The sequence below is a fragment of the Fusarium sambucinum genome, chromosome I, assembly GCF_050947815.1.
Source record: "Fusarium sambucinum isolate potato_lamoka chromosome I, whole genome shotgun sequence".
NCBI classification, from domain to species: Eukaryota; Fungi; Ascomycota; class Sordariomycetes; order Hypocreales; family Nectriaceae; genus Fusarium; species Fusarium sambucinum.
The window spans coordinates 1,941,187-1,958,395 of NC_139294.1; the positions used below are offsets into that span (position 1 = coordinate 1,941,187).

A 17,209-nucleotide genomic window follows, 5' to 3' on the forward strand; every position below is an offset into this window, starting at 1 on the left:
AGATGGGGAGGTCGTTCTCGGAGTCGGAGGACAAAAGGGCTCAAGCAGAGATCATTAGTAGCATCAGACAAAATCCTATCGAGCGTTCCAATAAGCCGCCGCTGATTGGATGCGGATCAGATCAGAGTCACGTGTTCTTGCACTCTGGCCTTGCTCGGCTGAGCGGCCAGGTGACTTCCGCTGGTGAGCCTTCCAAATTTTTCCGACACCCGGGTTAAAGTCGGGTTCGACAATCTGCATGACCCAGCAGTCCCTACTGGCGCCAGCTCGGCTACCCATAGTGATGGGAAATTGCAAAAAATGCCAACCAGGGGCCTCTACTCAAACCAAATCGGGTTATTCATTTACTGCCTAATTCTGTTTGCTGCCCCACCCCCACCTTGGACTGAATTCATATTCACACCAAACTTCAACATTCTTTCGCATCAAACTTCAACTTTTTTTTCTTTGGGTTTGGAAACAAAACAGTTTTCCTCTTTCCTTCATAGCTATTCGCTCCTTCCTTTTCTTTCTTATAGAATGGTTTCCTCCAACAAGGTGTTTTCCCTCGAGGGAAAGGGTCTCAAGCTCGACACTGCTGAGGATATCGAGGCTCACATTGCCCCTCTTCGATCTCAAGATGTCGAGGAGGTTCGCATTTTGGGCAACACCCTAGGTGTTGGCGCTTGTCAGCGCCTGGGTGAGGTTCTCGCGACAAAGAAGAACCTTCGTGTATGTATATTTCTTTTCAAACATGTCACCAGGCAGCTCACACTTTACTCCAGATCGCCAACTTTGCCGACATCTTCACCGGCCGACTCCTGAGCGAAATCCCCGACGCTATCTCCTCCCTCCTGACCTCCGTCCTCAACCTCCCTAAGCTCAACACTGTCAACCTCAACGACAACGCATTCGGCTTGAACGTCCAAGCGCCTCTCGTGGCATTCCTTTCCGCACACGTTCCCCTTCAGCACCTGTACCTGAACAACAACGGCATGGGTCCTCATGCTGGTATTCTCATTGCCGATGCCCTGTCCGAGCTTCACGGCAAGAAGGAGGCCGCCCGAAAGGAAGGAAAGGAGGTTCCCGATCTTGAGACTGTTATTTGCGGTCGCAACCGATTGGAGAACGGAAGTATGACAGCCTGGGCAAAGGCTTACAGCCTGCACAACAAGATCAAGACGATCAAAATGGTTCAGAACGGTATCCGACAGGAGGGTGTCTCTCACCTTCTGACTGAGGGTCTCAGCCACGCCTCTGAGCTCAAGGTTCTTGACTTGCAAGATAACACCTTTACCGTCACTGGCGCCAGAGCCTTGGCTAAGGTCGTTTCTAACTGGGCCTCTATTCAAGAGCTCGGCGTTGGTGACTCTTTGCTGGGACCCAAGGGTGGTATTCTCGTAGCCACCGCTCTGGCTAAGGGCAAGAACAACAAGCTCGAGATCCTGCGACTACAATATAACGAAATCCCTGCCAAGGGTATTAAGGCTTTCGCCACTGCTGTCAAGGACGGTTTGCCCGCCCTGAAGCGCATCGAGATCAACGGCAACATCCTCACTGAGGACGATGAGTCAATCATCCTCCTCCAGGAGCTCCTCGAAGAGCGCAAGGAGAAGTTCGCTGGCGATATCGTTAACGAAGATGACTGGGGTGTTGACGAGCTCGACGAGCTTGAGGAGCCCGACAGCGACGCCGAGGAAGAGGAGGACGAAGAGGAGGAGGATGTCGAGCCCGAGGAGCGTGCTGAGAAACTGGTCAAGGAGGCCGAGGAGGCTCAGGAGGAGCCCGTCATCCCTGTCAAGGACAAGGAGGTGGATGAGTTGGCAAAGAAGCTGGAGAAGACTGAGATCTAGACATGGATATATATGAACTGCACGATGATGACAATTCACTTCACAAGGCTTAAATGGAAATTTGATACCCCCTTTACAACAACCTGGATGAACTGATTGAGCCGGAAATAAGACAAAGTAGACTACGGATTGAGAAACCAGATGTCAAGGTTCAGCAATCGAAGAAAAGGCGTATGTGTGTTTTAGATATATAGAATGAGACGCTTCAGTGAGGTCAAATTTCGTACAATGCGTGCCATGAGTAATGAAGCCTGCCAACGATTAGAAAGGTCCAATTGTTTGGAGCAGAGTAGGAGTGAAATAGTTTGCCAATTGAAAGCTAAAATTCCTCTAACGCCATCTGATCCGTTTTCTTTAACTTAAAAGCGAGTTTCTTGTGATAAATTCATCCATCCTAATGCCCATACAAAAAGTAGTAAATTCCATACAGTATCTGGTCGTTCATGCCTTCGTCTCTCATTGCCTCCCTGTGCGCTTAGAAGCGCGTGCAGCTCATACATCGCCCGAAAAGCTAACCCCAGTCTTCGTCTCCTGACTTGAGTGACTGGGATTAAAAATCAGTGCTGTTCTGTTCTGTTTCTCAGCATAGTAGAAGTGTTGACCATTTACATGACATCCATCGTGTCCATCTCAGGTGCTCGGAACCCCTGGCAAGCGCCATATTGAGATGCCATCGCCAGCAGCTGTTGCTCACGAGCATAGTCGGGACCCATGTAAACCGGGTCGGTAGCTTGAGAGTAGAGTCCATAGGTGCTTCTGGGCTGAGAGTCTCGAGCCTCTCGCTCTCGCTCTCTTCGCATAAGCTCTTCGTAGCCGGAGGCCATGTATGGCTCCATCTCAGGTTCTTGCTGGCTGACCCATCTACCGTCATTTGTTTGGACTTGTGTGCCGTCCAAACTCATAACCTGGTGTTGCTGAGACAGTCTATCGTAGCGGATGCGGGCTAGTTGCTCCTCGTTCTCAACAGTAGTGCTGCTCCATGCAAGAGCAGGGATATCGCCGCCGTTTCCAGGGGGGCAGATATTCCAAAGTTCGATGAGTCGCTCCTGCTGGGCAGGCTCAGCAACCTTGAAAAGCTGGAGTTGTGAAGGAGTAAGTGTAGCTGGGTTGACGCCATGGTGCATCAGGATGGCTTCGACACTTGGTGCTTGAGTCTGGGGTGGCTCTGAAGATCGACGAGGAATTTCCTGGTGCTGAGCTGCTTGTGCAATATGGGCAGAGTGTGTGTAATGAACGGAGGTGTAGATGATAGGCTCAACAAATTCTGCTTTGGGCGCCTCCTGAGGCACAAGTGCAGGCTCGGGAATCGGGTTAAAGGTCAAGTTGCGAGCCAGGAGAGCAGCAAGCTCATCTTGTGAGTGCATGTCTTGCTGAGAGAATGCCATGGCGGGTTTTCTTTGGTATCTAGAGGTTTGTTAGCCTTTATCGCACAACATTTAGTCGGGGGGAACATGATAGGTACCAAGGTGGTTTAGTTAAGAGGGAGTGTCGACGTAGTAGTAGTCAGGAGCACAGCAATTTGTTGTTGTAGATGGAAATATCAGAGCACATCAGCAGCAGAATCAAACTCCAGGAGATTCTTTGGTGTTTCCTGTGAATATCAGGTCGATGTGTATGATGCAATACCTGGTTGGGGTGGCGGAAGGGAGCGATATATTGTTGTACGGAGGTGACTCGGGATCATGCGCAGGCGGGCAAAGGAAGATGTTCTTGTTCTTTCTTTTTTTATATTTGGCAGCTAAACTAAGCTTATGGAAAGTAGTAGTCAAAGAAAACTCGACGAGTCTTTTGGAGGAGAAGATGAATATTTAAAAGGGAGTTCGTCCCTTGTTCTTTGCTCAAAGGACCCTTGGGTTAGGCCTTGACGGGCTTGGAGGGGTTTGTCTAAGAGCGGTGGATCATTGGGTCGGGTTGCAGGGAGCACACGGGGTGATATGGTTAACGTTAGTGGGGAGATGAGCACGCCTGAGACGACCTTTTGTGAGGCGGTTTATGCGGTGATTCAGAGAAATTCGAGGCTGGATAAGGGAAAGAAAGGCTTCTTTGTATTTATTGGAATGAAATCGAAAAAGATAAAAGGATTCTGTTGTTGACGTGAAGATTCAAAAATACCTTGAAGTGAATCGCGGGGGATATTGCTACCAAAAAAATGATGGAGGGGCAATGGATAAGTGGTGGATGGATGAAACGTGCCCGGGACACTGCAGAACCGGCAGGGACAATGACAGTGGCATTCCCAGTGAATTCAGGCACCTTTCCAGGCCCGTCATGACGCAGTAAAGACACTTCCATCCATCCATGGAACCGACTGACAGAGGCACATGATGACCCTTATGACAGCATCAATTTCTGTAGTACACCATCTCAACAATTTTATACATCATCTTTCGTTTTGATCTTCGTCTCTTGCAAAACTCTCCATATTATATCTAGTACATCTCTTCCATATCAAGAAAGCATGAATCATATTCACTCGCCTCATTCACGTCTTCACGCAAAAGGATTTTGATTCCAACAGCTTTAACCCATGTCTTATTGACCTGGCGTGACCCAATAAGCCTGTGCCACACGGCGACCGTCACACACTAATTGCTCTGCTATGCTTTAGTTCAACGCCGACATGGTTGTTTTTGCTGCATTTGCATTCCGTTTCCGAATCATCTGCTTTGACGTGGTTCATTTATGTGAACTGTGCTGTTCTATTTATCTCAATCCAGAGTCGTGGTTCCAGGCAAATGAGAAAAATTCCAAGTGCTATCCCATTACACTATCATTAGGCCTCAACCAACCTCAAACTCACCGCTAACCAGCAAGAACGGTTACGCAGTAAGTGGTTAGTTAGTGGCTCCTCAATGTTCGACGGTAGGTAGGTGAACTTTTATTACCTGCCTAACGAGAGAGGCATGCGAACTGAACGGCGTGCTCCAGAGTTGGGTCTTGATGCTAACATTAGGTCCATTTCAGTAGGTTTTCTTTTTAGTCACATTTTATGACCTTTTGAATGTTCACTGAAAATAAATAATTGGTTGAAGCCGTCATAGCATAACCTAATAAGAAAAATATGTGACAAAACTTAAGCTGAAACTGTCAACACCACCCAAAACACATGGCATTCCATCGGTTCAATACCGAGACTTGAGGCTAAACTCTCCAGGGATGTACGGTTCTAGACATTCAAGTCCCTAAACTTCTCCTACAGGGGAGCAAGCAGATCAATCACTAGTCTAGTACCTACCTTAGTAGGTAGGTAGCTACTGGGTAGCAGAAAAAATGGCCTCCTAAGTCTTAGGGTATAAAAATAAGTAGTCTAAGAACTATACCCTAAGAAGCATAAGATGTCTCATTATTTTCGTCTCTTATGCTTCCAGCGGTCAATTTTTCTGATACCCTGAGGGGTAGTTAGGTTGGGAGGGAGCTAATGGATCCTTCCACAGCCACTCCCGTCCGTCCTCTACATACCACATCCCCCGAGGCTGTGCTCTGGTGTGGCGCTCGATCTGTGGCAGTGGAGGTCATATCTTAACACCTCAGGCATCAATATCCCCAGCCTTGCAGCGTACCGCCTGGTCAACTGCAACACGCAGCTCCAGGCTGCCTAGGTGAAGGAAGCTCCAAACCAACGCCATCGCAAACATCCCGACAACACAGCTCCCCTCCTCGTTACCAATTCCCGCCCGATCTCTTCCCACTGCCGAACTACACTCTATCAAACTGAACAGATAAATCATTCATCATGGTAAGCTAATTAATTGCACACTCGGCCAAGCAAGCATGCTTGTCGTCATCGAGGGATAGCTTCAAGTGCTGACCTAGCTTGTCTCTTTATATAGACGTCGATAGGCACGGGTTACGATTTGCTCAACTCCATCTTCTCCCCTGATGGACGAAACTTCCAGGTCGAATATGCAGTCAAGGCAGTAGAGAGCGGCGGTACTTCGATCGGCATTCGAGCTAAGGACGGTGTCGTCCTAGCTATTGAAAAGGTCGTCTCATCCAAGCTCCTAAAACCCGGTGCCAACAAGCGCATTGCTACAGTCGATAGCCACGTCGGTGCTGTATGTCATTGACCTTCTACAACTCCTACGCTCAGCCTTTACTAATCTTATCAGGTATCATCTGGTATGGTTCCCGATGGACGTCACTTCGTCGACCGAGCCCGTGACGAGGCCCAGAGCTGGCGACAGAACTTCAAGACCCCCATTCCCACATCCAATCTTGCCAGCCGCATGGGTGGCTACCTCCAAGCCTACACCATGTACGGATCAGTTCGACCATTCGGCATCACCGCCATCCTGGGCGGCTACGACACCCCCGAGGATACCCCAGTCGATGGCGAGGTGGGATCAGGACCCAAGGTTGGAGCTGGCGGCAAGGTTACGGGCAAGCACGGTGGTCCCTTCCTTTACATGATTGAGCCCAGCGGAATGTACTGGGGTTACTACGGAGCGGCCACAGGCAAGGGCCGACAGGTCGCCAAGGCTGAGCTCGAGAAGCTCGACTTACCCGCCGGCAACATGTCTCTAGAGGATGCTGTGAAGCAGGCGGCGCGCATCATCTACATTGCGCAGAAGGACAACAAGGACAAGGACTTTGAGCTCGAGATGACCTGGATCAGCGGACCTGATGGTCCTACCAAGGGACGGCATGTTGAGGTGCCAAAGGAGCTGCGGGAAGAGGCTGAGCGATTAGCAAAGGCCGAGGATGAGGATGACGACGACGACGATGACGATGATGATGAGGACGCTAAGGACGACGACAAGATGGAGGATTAGAGAGCAATTGTGTCAAGAACAAAAATTAAGGCACTTGTACTATCATGATGACGAATTCATAGAATTTAATGGTTCATCTGCAGGCTTCCGAACTACTTGCGGGATGCCTGAAGCTCAAACGTGCTGTCTATACGCGAGTGTGAAGGGAGAGAAGGTTTGCAGGTCCGGCAGGTCCAGAAATTTGCTGTACTTTGTAACAAAGGCCAGTCGATTAATTATATTAGTAACTTATGCCTACACATCAATTCGCCTCGAATCCTGTTACATAATGCTGCAGTTGATTGCTGCTGATGTGTCAGGAAAGTTATCAAGCTTCAAATTGTAGACGGGTTCAGATACATTGTTCTATTTTTATATTCAACTCAAAAGAAACTGTCTATGGTTTTGCTTCTCCATCGACTCATATGTCATTGGCATTATCTATTCACATATATTAAGCCTGGGAGGCTGTGTTTTGAGACCAGTTGTACCAGTCAAGGAAGAAAGACGACTGAGGCTTAGTCTCGCGAAGCACCCAGGTCTCCCATGTTTTGGCGTACACGCCGATCACATCTTTGATATTGTCTTTTTCGACAGCGAACAGTGCTGACACAACGATGAGACTTGCCGCACTGCAGGCCTTTGCATATGCGTGTGCGTTGTCCTGCCCGACAGCTTCATGGATCTCGAGCAATACGCCTAGCAGACCATCTCTATCGGGAATCTCGATCTTCTCGCGGTTGCTGCGAGCCTTCTTCAAAGCCTTTTGGTAGTTGAGGATGATGTCGCATGCGCGGGAAGCAAGAGGCTTCGTGCTAGTGGTGCGCATCAGACTAAGGAGGGGCGGTAGGAGGGGGAAGGCTAGAGGGCTGAGAGGCTCGTTGCGAACGTAGATGTCGAGGAGATCAAGGATGCGATGCTTGAAGTTAACAACTGACTGCTTGGCCTCCTTCTTCTGCTTCTTGGAGTCGTTTGTTCGGTCCTGGATACGAGGCTTGATGGCTGCGGCAAGCTGCTCGTCGATGGCGAACATTTCAGAGTCGGACATGTCACCTTCTGATTCCGAAGACTCAGCCTCTACGTCCTTGTCTAGGCGGTGGCTATTGAGAAGCTTCTCGAGGGCGTTGTCCAACTCTTCCGGCTTGTCAAACTCACCCTCGTTCTTATCATCATCATCTTCATCCTCGTCTTCATCTTCGTCTCCGCTTTCATCATTCGTCTCGTTCATATCAATAAACTCAACATCCGAGTCAATCTCAATATCCGAGTTATCTTCTTCGTCCGCGTCTGTTCCCTCTTCGTCCTCCTCGTCCTCGTCAACTTCCATCTCATCCTCTCCAGTGTTGAACAACTCCTTTTGACCCTTTGTGCTTTCGTTGGATGAGAGGGGTGTAGTCAGGAGCTCCAGACCGCCGGCTGAGATTTGTGGTGTGAAGGCATCGAATACTTGCTGGGAAACTTGACGCATAAGAGATGAGGGTCGTGCGACAAATGATAGCAGAATCTCGACGAGAAACTCTGACGTACCAGCCTCACTCTCCGCAGACTTGCCCTTCTTGAGACGGTCTGAGTACTGAGCAAGATCGTTGAGAACTTCCATAGCGTCTGGATCCTCGTTGTATAGTTGGAAGACAGACACAGCGTGCAGCATTGCTAGGGCCTGGAAAAGACTCTTCTCGTTGCCATCTGCTGCCTTACGCTTAAGCAGTTTCTGCATTCTTGACAGAGCGTTCCGGACGGCCTCGCTAATCTCCTCGGACATTGCCACTGAGTCGGGGTCGATAGCAGACACGGCAAGGCATAGTGTGCCGTAGTCTTCGGTTCTTCGGCTGACCTTGGCAAATGAAGACTCGAGGCGAGTTCGGCAAAGCTCGCGAACACCCTCCGTCAGAGCGTCTGCTGGAATATTCTTAGGCTGAGAGTATGCAAGCTGGGAAAGCTCTTGCAGGGCAGCGGAGAAGACCTTTTGTTGGATCTTTCCAGACGTAGTTGAAGCCGAGGCATTGAGGGTCTTTGATAGGTAGTCGACGTAAACTCTAAGGGTGGATGTAGCTTGTGCTGTCTCTTGCTGGTCGATGGTACTAATAGGCTTCTGGATAATACTGATGACCTCTTTGCCAGTCTCCTCGGATACGTTCTGCAGGATATGATCGATCGTCTTGGTGTTGGTTCGTTGGTCGAAGTTGTAGGCGCCATTCTGGCCGAGCAGACTGTTCAGAATAGGTATAAGTGTCGGGGGATGTGTTGAAATTGTTGACTCGATAGACTTGAGGGCCTTAATCGCTGCTCGATGCAGGTATCGATCCTCCTTGGCAGCTTGATTCATGAGGCAAAGGGTAAGGTTCTTGCTGAACAGGCCCTCAAGATGGTTGGGGAGGCTGACAAGTGCTTCCAACATCTTTTGGAATACCATGAATCCCTTGAACTTCTGGCCCTCGGTGGCGCTTTTGGCAAATAGGGAGTCTTGTACATGTTAGCTGCTGGTGTTAAAATGACGTTCAAACTCACCATCCACTACACGAGCCCAGAACTGTTGGAACTCTTCGGCCTTGGGCTCTCCTTCCTTGACGTAGTGGGCCAGAAGAATATCCCAAACATAGTGCAACTGGGCGGTCCAGCTTGCCTGCTTGTTCTTCTGTCCACGCTCGGGCAGGTCCTTGGAAAAGTCCTGAAAGCTTTCTCGAAGAACTGCAGCAAGGTCACCGAAGGACTTCTTGGAAAGAGGATCGTGCCAAGGCTTCACCTTGAGGTCGGGGAACCGGGAGAGAGTAACGAGCCAGACAGCCACACCTTCGGGGGTCTTGGCCAGGTTCGCTTCTGCAATCTTCTCCAGAGTAGTTTCGGCTTGCTTTTTGTTCATATGCTCGATAGCTTGAACAATGACCCAGCCACACTGAGAGCGAAGCCAGACCTTCTTGGCCGCGAGCTTCAGAAGAAGTTCCAGAACTGTATTCCATCTCGAGATGTCGTGGAAAAGAATTCCAGCTTGGGCGAAAGCCATAAGACCGAAAACCTGACCAAAGAAGTGGTCTCGTTCTTCCTGTCCTGGGATATTTCCAATGACCTGGATCTTCTCGTTCAAGATCTCGAGGACGGTGTCGAAGTCGAGGTCCGGGTAATTCGATTCGGCGAGCGCCTTCTCTCCAAACAATTGTCCGAGAATCTCTGTCAAAACCAAGCTGAATCCGAGTCTGGACGCATTGCGACCACTTGCGAGTCCACGGAACAGGCGGCGATCCAGATGCCGTCGCAGAATGGCACTAGAAACGCCCTCTCCATCAGTGCCCAACAAACTGGCAACAATGCAATCGGCCGCCTCGATGCGATCATCGGGGTCTTCGCTGCCTAGCAGCTCATAGAGCTCAGCCTCTCTCTTGCGATCTTCGCCAATTGGTGACTCCACGAAGAGGGCCTTGACGAGGGTCGGCTTGGTCTTGGTCGAGCTCGCGGTCTTGGACTTGGTCTTGTTCTTCTTGCTAGCGCCATTCGTTGACGGATCGGTTTCGTTCTTTGTACGCTTTTGAGGGTTCTGTAGGCTGTTGGTGCCCTCTTTGGCGCCGCGCTTTCTTTTGCTGCCCATTTTTAATTGTGTGGGAGTTGTGGATGATGGAGGCGCAAATTTGCTTGGTTCATCGATCTTTTTCGCGATGCCTACCTTTTGCAGAAAAATCACAGGGATTGTGAGATTCTGCCAACTGTCACCGCCAAAAAGTTGCTGAACCCCACCAACTGACGTAGTTGTATATCGTAGGATTCAAGAGAAGAACAATTTCTTGTAAAGTAGAGATAGATCATTGCAGGCTTATCTTAAAGCTAGAGGCTATTGATGAGGTTGTTCTCAACCTTTGTGTGTCTAAAAGCTGGCCTATAAGCTCACTAAAGGACCAACAAGGCATTCCCAAAGTTTGAACATCTTAGACTACCCTATGCCAGGCTGTATCACAACGACTCAAAGGATTTCGTGAACACAAGGAATTGACAAGTCAAGCTGACCTCTACTTCGATGTTTATGTTTCACTCTGGTTTAGCATAATACTGGCACGCAGCATCTAAGAAATATTCATGCCAATGGGCTGAAGATTCAGATCAATTGGACTAGGAATATGATCTACACAAGAAATAACGGATGGTGCGAAAGACGCCAGATATGGCGGTTTCATCATGACACTTGACAATTGTTTGACAATAGGAGTTTTGCCACGTTCAGGAGTATCTCAAGTCCATTGATAGCAGTCATTTATCTTCCCCTTAATTACAACCCAAGTTGCAAAAGAAAAGTCATGAACAGTGCACGTGTATCATCACTCAACCAACGAACCCCTTATGAGGGTCTTGTCTTGTCGTGGAATAGAAATTGTACCCGGTGATAATTATCAAATGTCAGTTTTAGTTTTTTTTTTCAAGCCACGCCTTATGTCGTCGTTCTTGGCTCTGTCACTATTACATGCTATTACCCCGTACCAGGATGGGAGCTCCTATTGCGGAGTTGGGGTTTGGTGTCCCTGAGTTTTGACGCTGTACGTGAATCGCAAAAAGTCACCAATAGCATGAATCTCACAGGCAACCGCTGTGCTTTAACGTTTTCCCGATAAAAAGTTTTGACATATAATTTCCGTAGATCGGTCCTTTGGTTGCGGAGCCCTGGCCAAGGCCATGGAGTATACCCGATACCCTCAAGGAAGCGAAAAAGGAAAGCCACCAACGCAACGCCGCCGCCGCCTTGACTAACTTGGGGCCTTTCCAGCCAGCCAGGCCAGGCCTGGTTATTAACGAACTAGCATGGAAGTTGACGCATGAACGCTGAAGGCTGAAGTGTTGTACGTACTTTGTATGGATGTTACATCCGCTGAACCCAGGCCCTGTAGGTTTCGATGACAGGTTGCTGAGTTGAGGCGAGTTACTACAGTGATTGTGATTGCGCAAGGTGAGATGGTCAGATCTCATCCAATCCCCATCATTGCGTATCCAACCCTGTTCGATTCGAGACGTTGTTTCGAACAACAGTTTGCTTTTATCAGGCTAGAGTTTCGCTTATGGCAAAAAGCAGCTGGGACGTTTAGGGAAGCTGTCAGACCCCAGGTCAAATAAGCTAAATTTGATCATGACTACCGACAACAAGGCGAAGCAAACATTAAAATCCAATCTTTACTTTGACCCCTATGCTATTATGGCTGTGCTCTGTATAATTGACGTTGTTGTGGAAACGGAAGCTTGTAGATCATTCATTATCGTTCAACTTGTACATGTGCTTACTATCTAGCACAGCATGAGGCTATCAAAGACATCCAAGGGAGTGTAACACACCAAGATCCACGCGGTCTCTACGCTGGTAGTAAAGCAGCTCTTACTAACTACAACAACGCACTGGATACAGCCTATGCTGCGTTGCGAGTAGCTGCGTCGAATAGTTAATGATCAAGCCTACTAGACATATTGCGATGCCCACATCGTCTGTAAAAATCTTTGCGCTTGTCGTTATCCGCGACGAAGCTAATGGGCAAAGCGACCTGTAAGCTCAGTGCGTAGTACTATCCGACGTGTTCATCCGTTGGTACGACATAAGGGACCATGTTTGTGCTCAAGCCTCACAAGGGAGGGAAGGGAGACACAGACCCCAGGAGGAAGCTAGGAGAAACAATTTGTGTACATAGTAAATGATTTAGACGTGTGCGCATGTATCAAGTAGCATTATATGCCATGTACAAATTGTACCAGGATTATGTAGGTCATTGATGAAAGACACATGTATAAGATTGTGCAGTGATCTGTTCAAGCCTCTGTTGGAAGACCATGGCGACATGGAATGTTGAATGTTTAAGATATCAATCATGCTACGCATTTCAATTAAGAGCACAAATTAGTCGGGAGATAAGTGATGACATTGTTTAATATCAGCGACGTGTTGAATTGACCTTGAATAGGCGACCAGATACTTGGAAGTGATGGTATGCGGTAGACCGTCATAACAAGACATATAATATAATGCTGCTATGTCTAAGTCTGAAAGTCAAAGAAGTTCTACAGCCTCACTTGGGAGCCAGCGTAACCAACAACCCAGTCCCGGGAAATGAGTATGTTGGCACATGCAGAGGTCTTAGTACAAAGTAGACAGAGACGCGAAGACTGGTCGATGCGCGTACCGCGCCGTACCATGGTTAGTTACTCAAGCGTAGATCTCCAGAGCAACAGTTTACCTCTAGGATGGAACTGGAGCTGGGGAGAGCCTGGGTTCAGAAGCGACAAGGACAGGCCAAAGCAAGAAGGAGTCGGTAAAGCCGGAAGAGAAGAGAAGAGAGAAGATGAGAGACAAGAGTTGGCTTGAACTGTTTAAGGAAAAAAGAAACTACATCAAGAGTCGCCAAGCGACACCAGTCAAGGGAGAAAGAGGGCGTCTAGAAAGATTAAATAAGCTACTTCTTTTAATTCATCTGACACGTCGAAAGCACCAAAGAAAAAAAATTAGAGATGGATCGTAGATTTGATACATACCGTCAGTACTTGGTTCATTAGAGCCTCTCTAGACCCTCCGCAATCCCGGCAGTGTGGGCCAGCTAATAAGAGTAGGTAGGGAGTTGAAGACAAGAGTTAAAGTAAGGAGAAGGAGCACGTGATATCGCATAACGAACGACATGTTCAACGGGCATGCATTCCGAATGTGGATTCTGTATAAAAGAAAGCAATGGCCAAGTTGATGGATGTAGAATGAATGTTATGCTTGATGCACAGCACGTTCATTGTTACATTCATCAAGTTGCTTACTTCAAATAAGTCTTCCAGAATAACCCACCAGCTGAACCAAGATCAAGGTTGTAACGTATGATATTATTGAATTTTCTTGGAGCAAACATCAGTATTAGCTCAAGATAAATGTTTGGCGACCAACGAATTGACGTATCAAAAATTGGTATTGATGCACTGATATATCAAATCAACATGTCGTTAATGCCATTATCCTGAGACCCACCAATTTGACGCGAAGAAAATTCACGTGATGCCGCGTTCGTGATCCGCTGAAGAAGAACGGGTAGACGCGAGGACGTGTTGGATTTGTTTACTTTGGGAGGCGGGTGCCAATTTATTACCCCACGAATTAGGAACCCACGCCGCAGCAGAACAGCAGGGTAAGCTTTACGGGTTCAAGTGGGCTAAAGCTGTTTCTCTGCCCTGGTCAATTCTAAAACAAGAATCCTGCACATGGTTATATCAATCACATCACACCATCCACGGCCATTTTGTCATGGAAAGTTTACCCCTCATTCGACAGTCAGAAGACGTTTCGCGCTGAATAGGTCCTGTACGGGCAGGCTTCAGGGAATTTTTAGGCCCTGGCTAAAGGGATGGAGGGGTGACGTGGTGGAGCTCAACTCGTGGTCCATCCCGCATTAGCTGACGAGCCAGGAAACCAAAGAACCCCAATCCAGGCCAGCGATTGGCTGTCTCTGATAAATTAGTTTTAGATACCATGTACCATGCATGCACTGCAGGTAGCTTAGGTGAGGTTAGCTGCAGCTCACTCTTTGGCGTGGAACCTCTCTCTCGCCTTTCTATGCTATGCTACCTACCTATGCACGCTGCAATGCATGCAGTAGTTGCAATTCGTCTCTGGGGAGATGGTCAACACTTGACTCTATATAGTAGCAGAGTAAACAATTCTATCGGTCATAGATAAGAAAAGTTCTACTCATAGCCTGCTTTGCAGTCGCGTCTAGCTAGTCAGGCAAAAGCTTCTCAATTGAAAGTTTGTGACGCACAACTTGACCACTTTTAGAAGACACGAGCCTCTGCAAGGAATGCGATAACTACAAATACAGGCTTTACTCCCAGCGGCAGTACGTGCGCAACGCCTGTTGTTAGGGTCAGTAACAAACGTAACTGACCGTATGTACCGTAAATGTGGTGACCTGCCAGGTTATAATATAAAACATACACTCATAAACCAAACAACCCTTGTGCGATGACGATGTTTTAATCAGAGAAAAAGACGGCCTCGGCCAAGAATGACGTCGAATCTCAGACGGTGCCAGAAGGGGAGATCGGGATTTAAGGTCGTGGATCGACGATATGGCCTACTTGAGACTCCTGGGGCCGTGTCCATTCTGGCCAGGAAGTCCCAGTGAAAGAAGATCAAATACAGGGAGTTTTTCAGGTGCTTACGAGGCTGTCAAGTTTGTTAAATCCCGCTGTCAATATCAATCAGCGTTCTGTGTCTAGTAGGCCTGTCCATACTCTGTAAACTCAATCAACCAACCGTCAAGAAACTAGGTAAACCTGGGTTCCAGCTGTTGTTGTTGTTGATCATGTCCAAAAGATACTTTCATCTTAACGCCACCAAGAACAGGATAAAAATCTCCGACCTTGAACATCTGAATTGAGAGCAAGTTGAGACAACGAAATCGAGATTGGCGATCTTGAATTGCCCGGATGAATAAAGCAAAACCTGCCACTTCTCGGTACGTACGGTACTCCCACTAAGGCGGTTGAGGATAGCTGAACGAATAGATAGCGTGGTGTAGCGTAACCTCTCGTCATCGAAATATCGCTAACAACACGCCGTTGACTCTAGAGCCTGAGCTGACTCTCTAGTAGAGAGTCTCTAGCGACAGCAAAAACTTCAAAATGCGGGACACTGTGACCAAGGCTTCTGGAGAAGGAGACGAACTCTTGGACGGTTGCTTCACGGAGCCATTAGGCATTCTATCCGTCTCGCCCGCCCGTCAAGCTAAGACTCTCAATCCAAGGAAGTGAGGCAGAAAACATAACGATTTGCATATTAACTCCACCTGGGATGATGGAGACATGTTCGTAACCGTTGCAGGACTACGGGTATTTCAGGTTGGTTAGTTCAATGGACTGACTAGCGGGTACCAACTGACGATAGTTCGTGGTTTCATATCTATTATATACACTCACAGCCTTATAGAAAAAAAGACAAAAATGATTAATTGAACAGGCCTTTGAAACTTGAGATTCGCGTACATACAAAATCTGGGCTGACGAGCTGGATGTTTCTGTTTCCGATCCTGATGGATTGATATGGATGCTTGCTGATACGACAAAAGTGACTAGGGTTTTCTGCAAGCTGAGTCGCTGGATCATCATAGTCACAAGGACGGAGCCGCTGCACTTTCCAGGTACGAACAATGCAATGCAATGCGAAGCGAAGCGAAGCGATGCAACCGAGCGACGCTGACTTGACTGACCTGACTCCCCTAGTTACTCCTCGTCTGGTGGGGGAGAGTGAGGTGAAGTTGAAACTGGGAACACAGCTCATTACCCAAAATGGCTCAAAGTAAACATTGATTTTCGAAAAATCGCGTCAGACTCGAGAAAAAAACGCGGTTGACGGTTGGAGCTAACGTCAGTTGGTAGTTTGTTGCTGATGTTTTGTTACCAAGGTTTTGGAGTTTCTTTTCCACACCACAACTGATTTCATAATCACATCATAATACGCAGCAGATATGTATTCAATATTCAGTATTCATTCTGCATTCCACTAAATTATAATATTTAAAAGATTGATAATACAATACAAGTCTCAATCTCAAAATCATGGCAGTTGTCATCAAAAAGCGCCAGTTCTTTCTTCTCCTCTTCCTTCTTTCTTCCCTTCTCGCCCCCGCCTAGGGCTACTCCGTAGATGCACCATATGACCCCCATTGACAGGGAGTGACCCTGGTAAACCTTGAAAGAGGTTGCCGCAGTGTCAGCAACAATAGTATCAGCTTGGCAGCGGAGGCAGTGCTTTGAGACGACTGTAGAGTGACGCCCACAGCCAGACTAACTGCAGTTGACCTAACGATAATGGATATCGCATCAGTGCTTTTTTGTTTCGAGAGGAGGGGAAAAGGACCAGGCTAAGCCATGCGGTTCCCGGCAATTGAGTCAGCCTAGACTGAGTAGCTAAAACCTCGAGGTTGGTGGGCTTTCTTTGTTTCTATCAATTGATCAGTCTGTGGCTTGGATATGATCGTATTGGGTCAAAGTCAATTATCTATTAGTAGATGAGTGTGTCAAAGAAGAGGGGTAAAATATGGCCAAAAGCAACAGAGGATCAGCTTGGCTGGCATACTGTTCTTTGGTGTGCGGCGTCCCCAGAAACAAAGGATGCACGATCGTCCCGCTGAGGGCCACAGACAAGAACCATAGCGCTCGGAGGTTTGAATGCCGAGGAAGAGAGTCAAGTTGTTGTTGTTGCGTACAAAAATGGATCAATCATGATACACTTATCCGTATAGACACTCTCTCATATGTAGACAAGGCTGGCTGTGGACAAGGGTAATATGCGGAGTATCAATAAACAGGTTAACAAGTTCAGTTCGTCATAGCTTCTACCTTGCCATTGGACAACTCCCAAGTCTTTTGGATGTAAGAGGAATTGGTGAGTGCTGACCTTGGCGTCGGACACCCCGCGCGAATATCCGTTTAGTGATTGCTGTACAGAGTATTATCTGGAGTTATTCGTCGATTCCTTATCTTGGTAGGTAACATTGACTGTTACCCCAGGACGAGAACTATTGTTAGAGAATGCTGTCGATCGACCGACCGACATGTATCTATTCAAAACCTGTACCCGGGAACGAAACGCCTCCCGCAGGAATTCAAGGGTCCGGTCCCTTGGCCATCACT

The 17,209-nt window shown here is 48.0% G+C and overlaps 5 protein-coding genes across 5 annotated transcripts; 2 read left to right on the forward strand and 3 right to left on the reverse strand.

The window, feature by feature from the left end:
• Window positions 1-75: 75 nt before the first annotated feature.
• On the reverse strand, window positions 76-279 carry FSST1_003371 (uncharacterized protein; the record flags this gene model as incomplete). Its single annotated transcript, XM_083229447.1, has 1 exon — window positions 76-279. The coding sequence occupies one exon, from the start codon at window positions 277-279 to the stop codon at window positions 76-78; it is 204 nt and encodes a 67-aa protein (XP_083086801.1).
• A 240-nt stretch (window positions 280-519) lies between these two features.
• FSST1_003372 (GTPase-activating protein RNA1) lies at window positions 520-1,832 on the forward strand (the record flags this gene model as incomplete). Its single annotated transcript, XM_083229448.1, has 2 exons — window positions 520-711; window positions 765-1,832. The coding sequence occupies 2 exons, from the start codon at window positions 520-522 to the stop codon at window positions 1,830-1,832; spliced, it is 1,260 nt and encodes a 419-aa protein (XP_083086802.1).
• Window positions 1,833-2,437: 605 nt separating this feature from the next.
• FSST1_003373 (uncharacterized protein) lies at window positions 2,438-3,217 on the reverse strand (the record flags this gene model as incomplete). The annotated part of the gene is made up of 1 exon (XM_083229449.1): window positions 2,438-3,217. The coding sequence occupies one exon, from the start codon at window positions 3,215-3,217 to the stop codon at window positions 2,438-2,440; it is 780 nt and encodes a 259-aa protein (XP_083086803.1).
• Window positions 3,218-5,565: 2,348 nt separating this feature from the next.
• On the forward strand, window positions 5,566-6,604 carry FSST1_003374 (proteasome core particle subunit alpha 7; the record flags this gene model as incomplete). The annotated part of the gene is made up of 3 exons (XM_083229450.1): window positions 5,566-5,568; window positions 5,663-5,887; window positions 5,942-6,604. 3 exons carry the CDS (start codon window positions 5,566-5,568, stop codon window positions 6,602-6,604), a joined length of 891 nt encoding a protein of 296 aa, XP_083086804.1.
• A 433-nt stretch (window positions 6,605-7,037) lies between these two features.
• Window positions 7,038-10,163, reverse strand: FSST1_003375 (DNA-directed DNA polymerase; the record flags this gene model as incomplete). The annotated part of the gene is made up of 2 exons (XM_083229451.1): window positions 7,038-9,046; window positions 9,092-10,163. 2 exons carry the CDS (start codon window positions 10,161-10,163, stop codon window positions 7,038-7,040), a joined length of 3,081 nt encoding a protein of 1,026 aa, XP_083086805.1.
• Between the last annotated feature and the right edge of the window lie 7,046 nt (window positions 10,164-17,209).